This window comes from Ciconia boyciana, chromosome 9, assembly GCF_034638445.1.
Source record: "Ciconia boyciana chromosome 9, ASM3463844v1, whole genome shotgun sequence".
Lineage (NCBI taxonomy): Eukaryota > Metazoa > Chordata > Aves > Ciconiiformes > Ciconiidae > Ciconia > Ciconia boyciana.
The window spans coordinates 42,460,454-42,473,787 of NC_132942.1; the positions used below are offsets into that span (position 1 = coordinate 42,460,454).

General features: G+C 44.0%; 1 protein-coding gene across 1 annotated transcript; it reads right to left on the reverse strand.

The window, feature by feature from the left end:
• Positions 1 to 5,041: 5,041 nt before the first annotated feature.
• HSBP1 (heat shock factor binding protein 1) lies at positions 5,042 to 8,166 on the reverse strand. Its single transcript, XM_072872949.1, has 4 exons — positions 8,011 to 8,166; positions 7,100 to 7,166; positions 6,761 to 6,880; positions 5,042 to 5,300 (listed from the first exon to the last, which is right to left on the reverse strand). The coding sequence occupies exons 1-3, from the start codon at positions 8,053 to 8,055 to the stop codon at positions 6,762 to 6,764; spliced, it is 231 nt and encodes a 76-aa protein (XP_072729050.1). The 5' UTR covers positions 8,056 to 8,166; the 3' UTR covers positions 5,042 to 5,300; position 6,761.
• Positions 8,167 to 13,334: the final 5,168 nt, after the last annotated feature.

Below are 13,334 nucleotides of genomic sequence, written 5' to 3' on the forward strand. Positions count from 1 at the left end.
GTCTCATCTCTTTTGCCTCCACTTTTCAGGTAGCTCCTTGCCAGTTTTCTCCATTTTGCCCTTGAAAGGATAGCATATTTTGCTGTATCTTCCATATCTGTATGGGGGCTTCCACAAACGGGTCACAGGCCTTCCATCCAGACTTGTCGTATTAACACCTATGAATCTGAGACTTGAGAAACACTTAACTCCATCACTTCTCCAGTTGCTATTTCAACCAGGATTTAATCTCTTGAGCAAAGATTGTATATTCTGCAGCTTTGTAAACTGAATAAATTTTTACATAAGTATCTAACTACAAGAGCTTCCTAAATAAAAATGTCAGGTCTGTAGCAAAATGACATAAAGGAACACTTCCTGTTAATACATGTGCATTTTTCAGAGAGACAATACCTGTTTAACCATTCTTATCTTAGAGTGCTCATATGATGTAAAGTCTCTATTCCCATGCTTTATTTTCCTGATGACGTAATTTCATTAACTCTACATCGGAGTCAGAAAAAAAATCTCAGCAAGCATCAGGTCTTTTCAAAACACAGTAAGGCTTAAAGCTTAGGAAGGGCTTTGTGTATCCTATTAATTTTCTTAATTGTAAACAAAGCCTCAGTGTCTTGTGTAATAACCACATTTCAAATCAGCATGTGGCTCATTAAAGTCCTAACATCTGAACTTGTACATTAAAGGTAACGAAATAATTAATCTGAGCAGTGTTCCTTCTATTAGTGAGAGCGTGCCCACTAGAAGGCAGTATCTGCTAGAGAGTTATAATCTTGAGGAAAAGTAAAAAGCTTCATTAAATGATTCCATGTGAATACCTCCAGGAAACCTGCAGCCTCAGGTGTAATTTTAGAGAGAGGATGGACAGTGTCTCTGACCTTGGCTACAGGTGTTCCACAGCAAAACCATACAGAATCAAAATTATTTTCTGTTTGAAGGCACAGTGTCAAATGCGTTTACAATATGAAGGAATTAATTTCATGAGCTTTCAAGTTTGGAGGAAGAATGAGTGAGCAACTTCAGCACTCCCCCAGGGTTTGGAAGACAGGCAGGTCAGGTCTCCTACTGATTTCCACAGTAATCTCACGCAAACCAATTCCCCGTGCCTCATTCCATCTAAGGGAAGGAACCAATGGTACTTTATTGGGAGTATTGAGATAATAAGTCCAGAGGAGGCCAGATAACATGAATTTGCACAAATGTTCCCTGTCTCCACTGCCAAAAACAGATTGTGAGATTGCAAGATGAAGTCCAAGAAATTTCTCATGAGCTCCGTCCCAAAGCAGGCAGCAATGCAGGCAATGGTACGTGTCAGGCATCTGGGAGACCTGGGTTCAACTCAGGGAGAGGAGGGCTTCGAAACTAGCTCTTGCAGACAGCGAATGTCGTAGTTTAGTGTGTCTCTCTGGCCTATAACCAGCTCTAGTTACTGCACGGACCAGATGGTATTCGTTGAAGAGCTATCTGTGTGCAGTCTTATTTACCGTACATTGTCTTTAGGGCAGAGATTAAATGAAAAATCCTCTTAAGGATATTGTAATTCTGGATCACTTATCAATGGGCCTAAGTGTTTCAAAACATGGATTATAACACTATTGCCCTGCACTGAGAGAGTATCATTCCTGCTATAAAGATAGGAATTAAGACACCAGACGAGACAGGAGTTTCAAATTTATTTCTGTTGCCCAGTGTGAAAGACATAGGCCACACAGCTCCTGTGATCTTCAGCTTGCAGGACCCACAGACTCTACTTGTGCTGTCTAATTTCATACCTCACGCTCGCGTACAAAAAGTAGCTTTGCTATCCCCTTACTTGCTGCTTGGGCTAGGATGGGAAAGAATGAAAGAAGCGGCAAGTTCAAGAGAGTGCATTTTCCACCTGTCTCACCTCCTCCTAGATGGCACCTGTTATACAGAAACCCTTTCCCCTCTTGCGGGTAGGCGGGAGGCAGCCGTGAGCAGATACCCACGCTCACTCACGCAGGCAGAGCAAACCATTTTGCTGCCAGAGCATAGATCTGCTGTGCCTACGAATTACAGCAGGTCTGCTCAAAGTTACACCAGCGTTGAACTGCAAACTGGAAAATGCAGCATCCACCACGCCTGCTTGTACAGGGAAATCAGAGCAGGGTGCAGTTAATCTGTAACTGTTTGTGAAAATAAACTGTAGGAGGTAAATACGTCCTACAGTTAAATGATAAAATCCAAGTGTACGTTACCATGATGACAGGTAGCAGAAAATTTCTCTTAAAGTAGAAAGTGCTTATATAGACTTTGGCATAGAGATAAATAACGAAAAAAGGCAAGCTGCAGTCTCAAAGGATGGTCCTAAACAAAACACAGCACTACATAGTTTGATTTAAATTAATATATGGAACAGCTTTCTTCATATTCCAATAAGGAAGACAGTCCCCATTCAAGAGCTTGATCCTCAGACTTTTTTTTTCTTTGCAGGTGAGGCAGCCCAGTGGAAAGGACAAATATTTGTCAGTAAGATGGGAACCAGCATACTGAGTGTCTGGGATAGAGTTAATTTTCTTCCTACTAGCTGGTATAGTGCTGTGTTTTGGCTTTAGCATGAGAATAATGTGGTAACACGCTGATGTTTTAGTTGTCGCTGAGCAGTGCTTACACTGGTCAAGGACTTTTCAGCTTCCCATGCTCTGCCGGGTGCACAAGAAGCTGGGAGGGGGCACAGCCAGGACAGCTGACCCCAACTGCCCAAAGGGCTATTCCATACCATGTGCCATCATGCTCAGTATAGAAACTGGGGGGAGTTGGCCAGGGAGCAACGATCGCTGCTCAGGGACTGGCTGGGCATCGGTCGGCAGGTGGTGAGCGGTTGTATCACTTGTTTTGTCCTGGGTTTTGCTCCTCTCTCGCGCTCTCCTTGTTTTCCTTTTCATTACAATTTTTTTTCCCCAATTATTAAACTGTTCTTATCTCAACCCACGAGTTTTCTTACTTTTGCTCTTCCGATTCTCTCCCCCATCCCACTGGGGCGGGGGAGGGTGAGCGAGTGGCTGTGTGGGGCTTAATTGCTGACTGGGGCTAAACCACAACACTGAGAAAAACAACAAGGACACTATTATTTTGTAAAGTGTTCTCAAATCCATATTAAAAACCACTTAAGAACAGTCATCTTCTGCTTTGCTTTGTGTATTAAACCAACTGCACTTCCGGAAATTGTGGCCAAAAGGGATTCTACTTTGGCTTGCACGTGCTCTTTATATGTAGAAGCTCTATCACTGGTTCTGAGTAAGAATAAAACACGTTTCTCAAAAATATGCAGTATTTACAAAGCTGCAAGTATTACCTTCCTGTCTGAAAGGCTTATTTTGAATTGAATTGTTACTTTTCAAAATCAGTCAACTGTTAAATTTATGAGGGAAAACTATCCCCACTGAAAAGTGTTGAGAATCTTTCCAACGACTTGAAGACTCTAGCTTCTTCTTAAAGCTGAAATAATTTTCCAGCGAGTTATTCTGATACAATGAACTTCAGGAAAGCAGGCCTACTACTGCTGTGTATAGGATAGTGCAAGCAAATTCAAGAATGACCACTTCTCCCACAGGAAGAAGGCCAGATGAGAATGTATAGTTGTATAAACATCACACAAAATGATCCTCCACTTTAATATACTTCCCTATGAATTTGGTCTATATTGTCATTACCTAGGAAAATCCACATTTGACAGGGCATGAATGGTGCTCACCCGTTTCTTATAGAGAACACACCTATATTCTAGACTATATTCTATAAACAGCGGCTGTGCTAAAGTCTTTCTATAAATACAGTCTCACATATAATGATATACTCATGCTAGATTTTGCTTTAATATATATGACCTGACTACTTGTTACCACATAATAGTTTATTAGATTTTTTTAAAATGACATTACAAAGAGCCTAAGGCTGGTATTACAAGGTATATTGATACATTTCCTATGTTCACAAAATTCCCCTATTATTATGAGCTTTTATTACAATTTCCCCTCAGTTTTGAAAAATGACCTGTCATATTGCCTTCATAATACACAGGTGCTACTCTGGTGGTGTTCACAGAGCAGTCTTAAGTGTGGCTGACACATAACTGCTGATTGCCACCAGTGCTTTCTTAAATTTGTATTTCACGCTGGAGGAGCATTGCAATGATTGTCAGTAATATCCGACATTGGTCATTTTTCTTCACAAGTGACAAAGTACAGACTCTTCTAAAGATACTTTTCATTGCCAAAATACTCTGATGTAATCTATTAAATTCCAGGCCCATAAACGTGGATATGATTATAAAAGCAAACACCGTTCTAAACCAAGTATTTTGAAGAGTTGCAGCTACTTGTTATTCAAAGAGAAGAAAGGTTTTACAATTCTAACTAGGTTCTCCCCTCTTTTTGTTACTCAGCATATCATTGCTTTGTTAGCAAACTGTTTAGTACAATGAGCCAGTGGTTTAAACTGAAAGACCACATAGACACTCCCCGTGCAATCCCATCCCTATTCTGTCCACTATCACTATTTCAATCATAATTGTTGTTCAAAGGTAATGCTAAATGACACATTGTCAGTTTCAAAGTAGAGTTTTACAGTGTTAAAAAACTTAAATCCCATAGTGAGATTTTTCATAGTTAGTAGTTCCTTGTCTGTCTAAAGATAACAGATTTGAATGGCAGTGGTTGCTCAACGGTGTACAGATGTCTCTAATGTTAAATCTATATTTCTAGTTTATGTTCTAGGAACACACGGGCAAGGTAATGCCAGGAGTAGGAGATATGATTTTGACATTCAGTGCCTTATGTTTCCAAAATCACCTTATTACATTTATGAGAAAACAACACATAGTCCCCAACGAGTTGAGTGACTGATGCAGAGCTAAGATTAATGCTAAGTTTCAATCTTGTGCTTCACTCCACAAAGTTACGTAGGACAAGTTAAGATTTCCATTTGATGGGAGTCACTAGATGTTTAGCTATCAAAAATGAAACATCTAGAAAAAGTATAAGAAAGAGAAAAAAGTGACTTCACAAAAAAATACACCCAGTAGTTGAGATCCATAAGATCTGTGTTTTAATAACACAACTAATTGATCCTCATAACAAGAATTCAAAAAGTGAAATTACAGTAGACAAATCAAAATATAAACTAACCTATTCCTAACTATACAATATACATTAGGAATGCAAGCTCTCTAACAATATAAAAATGCTTTTACACACAGTAATTGCAAAAAGCTGTTCTGTAATTCCAAGGATTTGTAGAAAAAAAAAGAAGTCTTCCAGGATTCATCTTAAGTTATTGGCAACCTGTTGGGGAAAAATAATTTAAAAATATATATATTACTGAGAAGAATTAAGAGAATCATGCTCATCAGAAATTTTCATTTGTGGGGTTCAGGCTAAGGGAACTGGCACTGGGGGCAATGAAGCCCATAATAGTTTGTATTTCTGTCAAAGTATCACAGAAAATAGGTACCTTAACAAGCAAGACGTATACCTATTTCGAACACACAGGCCTACCACACAGGCTGCATAGTATTCTAGACATGACCTCAGAATTTCAAGCCTAAGAGAGGCTGAGACATGTCCTACTTAGCCACCTTAAAAAAAAAACCACGTTAATCTAACACGATACATCTAACAGTTTATTTATCAGTTGCCTTCCATGGATTACAAAAATCAAATTCTATATAAACTGAAGTGAAACCTTAGTGCTCATAAATTATAATTAAGCACAACACACACACCTTGTTTACGCTGTAAGTTTTGGCACTCTTGCATTGCCCCCCTCTTCTGAAATGCCTTTAGCAATTGTTGTAAACACTGTGTGTGGTGCTACCTGATCACTTGAATTTATTTACAAGTTTTTGTACTAGATTTTGAGCCGCAGCTTGCCAAGGAGATGGAACATCTACTTCTCCAATGTTTTTGTGTTATACAGGGAGTGGTTATCGATTAAGAAATTACATAAGAAGAATACATAATATCATCACATTTATGTTTCAGTAAGAAATTTATTTTTCCAGGGAGCGTTACCCTAGAATATGCCTTGCCTCGTGCCTGAGTGTTGTCTTACACTGTCAGAGTCAGGACCTGCTGCTTTACAGCAGTACGTTCGAGTCGTACTCCCAGCAAGCTCCTAGCTTACACAGGAGGGATTTACAGCTGATCAACAGCAACTCACTTATTAGCCCCTGTGGACAGCAGCAAGTCTACAGTCTTTAAGAGCTTAGCGGGAGCTAAAGTCTACGGGATGCAGCGAAAGATGGAAGAGTAGCACCACACTCACACTAGCTTTCTAGCTATGGAAATTCGAGGGGATGATGGCAACGTGCATGAGATTATGGTCCTTTTCAGAAGGCTCAAATACGATGAGAAGGGAACAGCTTGCTTTGCTACTGATATTTTTCCCCATCTCTTCTCCTTCCCATGCTGCAAAGACAGTCATTATTTCAGATCTTCCTAAGAGTACCAGAGTGAGTGTGCAACAAAGGATGAGTACAGCTATTGCACTTCCTCAAAACTAACTAGGCATGAAGAAAGTAACTCTCCTCCCAATATTGGTGAGGAACGCATCCTTGGTGAAGAGGCTAGAAGGAGCCTGCTGAGGAGAGCTTCTTAAAACTTCTTGTATTATAATGTACAGAGCTGCTCTGCATGAATTTCAGACTACCTCACAAATCAAAGGAAAAAGTCCATCTACATTAAAGTCAGTAATTTCAAGCGACCTGAGGATTTGTTTCAAGGCTAGCAAGCAATTGTCTCACTTTAACTCTTGTTAGTAGCAGGGGTCTTGTTCTCGCCTTCCAATTCTTCCACTCCCGCTTGTGTCATGAGGTCTGCTATGTTCTTCTCCAGGTCATCTATACGACAGCTCATGTCATCAAGTTCACTGGAGTTAAGGACTATGAATCCAATCTAGTAGTGGTTGGGTTGGTTTTTAGGATTTTTTTTTTTGTTATTGTTGTTCGGGGTTTTTTATTACAGCTTTGCTCAAACGTTTATGGTCACTTTAAATTTATCTTCTAAATCCCACTGGTAAATATACTTTAAAATACTTGTGCATCTGTAGTGTATAGCACCTATCTGACTTTCAAAAAGGATATTTCTTCCAATTATTTGGTCAGACATGGTTTGAAATTTGTCCTGCATTTGCTGAAGCAATGTCTGCACCTAATAGAAAGGAAAAAAAGAAGTCTGTTTTGTTTTCATTAAAGAGGTTGTTGCAGTATTTAATCTCATGTAATGAGGCAAGTACAATGTTTTTTTCATTGCTGAGCTCACCTGTGCAGAAACTCTCCAGTAAAATTCTATGTTTAAGTAACATATTTTTACATATATATACGTACACACAGCAGAACTGAGGCTCACAGTAAACAATTTTAAGATCTAGAAAGTGCCTGCGTTGCACAACCAGGACTAAACCCACAACAGCTGCTTCCAGCGTCCTATGTTAATCACCTGATGACACCTTTTGGGTATAACAGCCTTCCTCTCCACACTCCCAAACCCTTGCTCGTAACCATATCCCTCCCAGACACAGATAACTCCTCCTTACGCAAGGAGCCCCGGCTGCCCTGCCCGGCAGCACAGCCAGCCTGGGAGGCGGCACCAGCAGAGCACTTCAGGTAAGCGAGTGGCTTCACTGCTGCGATGGGAAACACGACGGTGGCACGTCCCTGCGCTCTGACCAGCGCCGTCCCCGAGGGCCTGGGCAGAAACAACTCTACAGTGGAAGCGGTTTATCGTAAGACCCGGGGAAAAAGGCCCAGGCAACACCACAAGCCCAGCAGCCCCTCCAACAGCAGGCAGACGCGGGTCACCCAAGCTCGGCCGCGCCGGGCCGCAGGAGGCAGCGCCAGGGTCCGCGATCGGGGCGAGGCCGCAGGCTTCTACCCCTTCTGCGGGGGCCTCTCCTCAGGGAGGCCGCGGCTCGCCCGCCCCGCGCTCTGCGGCCGCCCCGGAGCGGCGCTCCCCGCTCCCCCCGAGGCGATGGACCCGGTCCCGGCGGCCTCACCACGGCGGTGAGGTCCTGCATGGCCTTCGGGTCGGTATCGGCCATGGTCGGCTCGGGCAGCTCGGCGGGCGCTCGGGTCCCAGCTCCGTCTCCACGGCAGCGGCGCTTCCGGGCCGCGCTCCGCAACTTCCGCCTCCGTCGCCTCTCGCGAGAAGAGACGACCCGCGGGGCATTCCGGGAAGTGTAGTCCGCGCTGCCCCAGGGCCTGAGGGGCGAGGCTGGGGACGGGGGAGCGCCGGGCCACGGCCGGGAAAATCCACCGAAAGCCCCGTCTCCGGGCAGCCCGGCCCCCGCCCCAGCCGCCCTTGTGGCGGGGGGAGCGTTTCCCAGCAGGAGCGGGAGCCCGCGCACCTGTTGCCAGGCTGCCCACGGCGGTGGGGGCCGTGGTCCCCGGGGCTGCAGGCAGCCTTTGCAGGCTGCCGACCTGGACTCCAGCCTCTTCCCCTTCCGCCCCCTTCACGGCCGTTGTCGGCCCCACTGGCAGCGGCATGTGGAAAGTAAGGAGCTTGTGGGCCTCCCCTATGTATGTTAAGTATGCTTGGATATTAGGAAGAGTTTCTTTACTGAAAAGGTGGTCAAGCATTGGAATAGGCTGCCCAGAAGGGTGGTGGAGTCACCATCCTCGGAGGAGTTCAAAAAACGTGCAGACGTGGCACTTCGGGACATGGTTTAGTAGGCACGGAGGTGTTGGGGTGACGGTTGGACTAGATGATCCTAGAGGTCTTTTCCAACCTTAATGATTCTATGATTTTAACTCAGTGTAGGAGGCGAAGTCTCTCATAAACAGAGCACTGGCACAGCTGTATGGGAAGGGAAGGCATTAACACATCTTTTCCCCCCCCAGAGCATTAAGCTTACATGTAATCTTACACTTAGAGTAAAAGCTTTCCTCACAGTGAGATTTAATAGTTTTGCTTATGCTCTTAAAAAATAACTTTGCAAGTTGGGGAGATTACAAATGTATTTTTCTAGACTGGGAAACAGTGCTGTCTGAAGAGGCTGTCTCCCTTTTTATCGTTTAATTTAAAAGGGAATGAGCAGTTAAGCCTGGCCAGCAAACATGTGCAGGTAATCTGGGTTCAGAAGGGGGCTCCCTGTAGGAAGGGCAGCATTACGGATTAGCGCTGGAAGCCGTGAGTGTTACATAAGTGGACTGATGATTAAAGGGAATATATTATTGTGGCATATTGTCTTCATGAAAGAAAGTAGAAATAGCAAATGTGCATGCAGTAGATTAAATCCATGTCTGCCACAGGTTAGTGACATGGTCTTTAAGATACTGTAAAGCTTTGTAGACTGGATTTTTGTGGTGGGGATGGATGCAAGATAAGCATTTCCTAAGTGTAAGTTTATAGGCTTTTTAGACCAAAACTGCTCATTTGTAGTTTTTGTTTGTGAAGTGAGTCAGTGTTTACATGGCTTGGTTATTGTGTACTGAGGTAAGATCTAAACTGAAGTTAACAAAAACATTGAATATGAATTTGTAAATGAAGAACGTTTCCCATTAGCAGCAGATGATTCTCAAATGTCTCATTTTGCCTGAAAGCCAATACGATGTGCTGACACACTCTGCCTTATCCCATAACTAGTAACAAATGTGAGATGCAGGGTGTTTGCATTATTAATGTGCCTTTTGGAGCACTGCAGTAGTAATAAAAAAAATTCTTAGTGCCAGTTTGGGGAAATTTTGTTGTCTTTAAAAGTAAATATGGCTTCTAGTGCTGAAAAATGCTAAGAAATTAACTCCCATTTATTTGTTTGATGTGTTTACGAAAGGTGGTTGTTTTTATAACTGCTATTTTGAATCACATAAACTATTGTTTTGAAAAGGTCGTCATATCTGGTCTCTTGGAGCACATCAAAGTGCAGGTCTCTCGGCTCCCCCGAATGCTGGCGTGAGTCACAGGGCAGGTAGTGGTGCTTACAGGGTCGGGCTGTGGCTGCTGCAGACCCCAAAGGCTGTGGCATAGCAGTGTCTGTCCAGGGACCGTATCTTCCCCGGCGCGCTTTTGAACATATAACTAACTGTACAGGGAGACGACACGGTGCTCACTGGCATGGACTCTCTCCTGTGTGCGCTGCGTGTGGCTTGGTCAGGCGGTTGTGGCTTTCTGCAATGGGTCCAGCAGATGCAAACACAGCAGGGAGCGACGCGCGCAGAGCCGGCGAGGTCTGACGTGTGTGCTTGTGTCTTCTCGCTCCGAGCTGAGGGTGATCCTTATTACATGTTCTTCTGATAAAACTAAATTGCTGTGTCCCATTATCTTCTTAGTATTTGCTGTTCTTAGGTAGCGCAGAAAAGGCGGGAGCTCTCAGGAAGCTGCTTGACATATCAAGCTATTGGAGGCCATTTCTGTCTCTTCTAGCCTCCTGACCAGGGTGTCAGGGCTACAGCCTGCAGCTAGATGCCTACCAAGAGAAGACATATGGTCTAAAGCCCACTCCCTACAGCAGTCCTCCAGGATTTTCAGCCGGTGACAATGCGCATGCCTTTATTGGTTCTCCATCATTTAACAAGAAAAAATACGGATTGGCCTGATTCTCCAGCTTTTTTCTTGTAGATGGTTTTGTTGCAGCTTGACCTTGAGAATGAGACATTACTGACTTGACTTCACCACTTTGTGGCTGTATTGTGGTGGGTTGACCCTGGCTGGATGCCAGGTGCCCACCAAAGCGGCTCTGTCACTCCCCTCCTCAGCTGGACAGGGGAGAGAAAATATAACGAAAGGCTCGTGGGTCAGGATAAGGACAGGGAGATCACTCACCAGTTACTGTCACAGGCAAAACAGACTCCACTTGGGGAAATTAGTTTAATTTATTACCAATCAAATCACAGTAGGATAATGAGAAATAAAACCAAATCTTAAAAACACCTTCCCCCCACCCCTCCCTTCTTCCCAGGCTCAACTTTACTCCCGAATTCTCTACCTCCTCCCCACCAGCAGCACAGGGGGACGGGGAACGGGGGTTGCAGTCAGTTCATCACACATTGCCTCTGCCGCTCCTTCCTCCTCAGGGGGAGGACTCCTCACACTCTTCCCCTGCTCCAGTGTGGGGTCCCTCCCACGGGAGACAGTCCTCCACAAACTGCTCCAACGTGGGTCCTTCCCCTGGGCTGCAGTTCTTCATGAACTGCTCCAGCGTGGGTCCCTTCCATGGGGTCACAAGTCGTGCCAGCAAACCTGCTCCAGCGTGGGCTCCTCTCTCCACGGGTCCACAGGTCCTGCCAGGAGCTTGCTCCAGCGCAGGCTCTCCACGGGGTCACAGCCTCCTTCAGACATCCATCCACCTGCTCCAGCGTGGGTCCTCCACGGGCTGCAGGTGGATATCTGCTCCACCGTGGACCTCCGTGGGCTGCAGGGGGACAGCCTGCCTCACCGTGGTCTTCACCACAGGCTGCAGGGGAATCTCTGCTCTGGCACCTGGAGCACCTCCTCTCCCTCCTTCTTTACTGACCTTGGTGTCTGCAGAGCTGTTCCTCTCACGTATTCTCACTCCTCTCCCCAGGTGCAATTGCGCAGGTTTTTTTCCCCTTTCTTAAATATGTTATTGCAGAAGTGCTAACACCATCGCTGATGGGCTGGGCCTTGGCCAGCGGTGCGTCTGTCTTGGAGCCAGCTGGCATGGGCTCTGTCAGACATTGGGGAAGCTTCTAGTGTTGTCTCACAAACGGAGTTCGTTACCTGGTATGCAACACCCAATACGCACACAGAGCCGAGATAACAGTTTATTTCAAGTTTTGCGCAAGACCAGGTGCTAGGTGGTAGCTCCACAAAGCTAGCCCCCCACTCATTCATACAGGTGCAGTATTTATACAGTCTAGTTATGCATATGCATAAGTAATTACGTAAAGCAGTTTCCTATTTGTCTACATTTTCTCATCTTATTCTTAAAGCTACAGTATTACTTTAACATTCCATGCATGCCCAAAGGTGAGGGGTCTTTGCTTGGGCCGGGGTGTCCAGCTCAAGGGGTGTGACTTTTAGTATTATAATGAGGACAGTTCGCATGAGGGTGCTTCTTATCACACTTCTACTAGTAGTTTCAGATTGTTCCCAAAACATCTTAATTAGCTTACATATTTCTCCAGGATGTGTTTCACTTCCCAAGGACAATAGTTTTGATTAGATGTTCCACATTCCAGTCTGAATCCCCCTTATCAACTTTACGTAAGTCCTGGCCTTCTACCAGCTCCTGATTGACAACACTAGCAGCTTCTCACAGAAACCACCCCTGTAGCCCCCCGCTACCAAAACCTTGGCACACAAACCCATACACCATGCTGTTACCAATTGTGGCAAGTTAAGATGGTACTTTATAGATTCAGCTGGTGCCTCTAGCTCAGACATCCCAATACCATGTTCCATCTTACGGTATGGACAAGCCCTAGATGGTTTTGACCTATCACTTAAAATGTGTGTCCACTAAGCTGGTATAACAGTCCTTGTTATGCAGGGAGTCAGATCAGAGTAACAAAATGATTCCTCGGGCCATTAAGATTTTTAATATGTCAAATGGCTGCACACTTGTTCTCATAACTTCAGGAATTTTTTTTCATGTCAGGATAAAACATTTTCATTATTCATTTGCTTCCTAGGATGGCATAGTTAAACAATGACTGACTTAAAATTTGCAGGGTTTTGCCTCCTTTTTGAGACTGGACTGAAATAAAATGCTATGCAAGGAGGACTGGTAGGATTAACGATCCTTTCACAGTAATGTTCAGAGATTACTAAAATGAATGGAGCTGTAGAAGGTGGAATTCTCTTGCTAGCTTTTTACTGACAAAGTCATAATTTAAAGTGTAGAGAGAAGGAGGACCTTAAAAATTTATAAAGAGCCTGTTGTTTTCTTTAAAATCCAGGGAAATTTACAAAGATTAATTTAAAAACAGTTAATGAAACTCCTTTAAAATGCGAGGATATGTAATTCCAAAGTAGAATGACTGGACCTAATATTAGCAGTAGGTCACGGTCAGGCTTTGTACAAAAGCAGGCACATTTTCACTTTTCCAGGGAACTCAAAATGAGCTTTGCCTTTGTGGAAACATGATAGACATTCCTGGTACTGGCGTCTTTAGGTCTGATTCAGTTCCTGTTTCCTTTGGTGACGTAAGATTAGGGCTCAATATAATTCTTATCAAGTAACCACTTGAAAAAAAAGCTGTTCATTTAACAGCTTATTTTTTGTGGCAGTTAATGCCAAAATCACCTTAAGTAGTTAATGCTGCAGAATTAGTTGTATATTTGTTGTTAAGCTTCCTTTCATAATCAGTAATCATAACACAGGGATTGGGAGGCATCTAATGAAATGTAAGTTTAAAA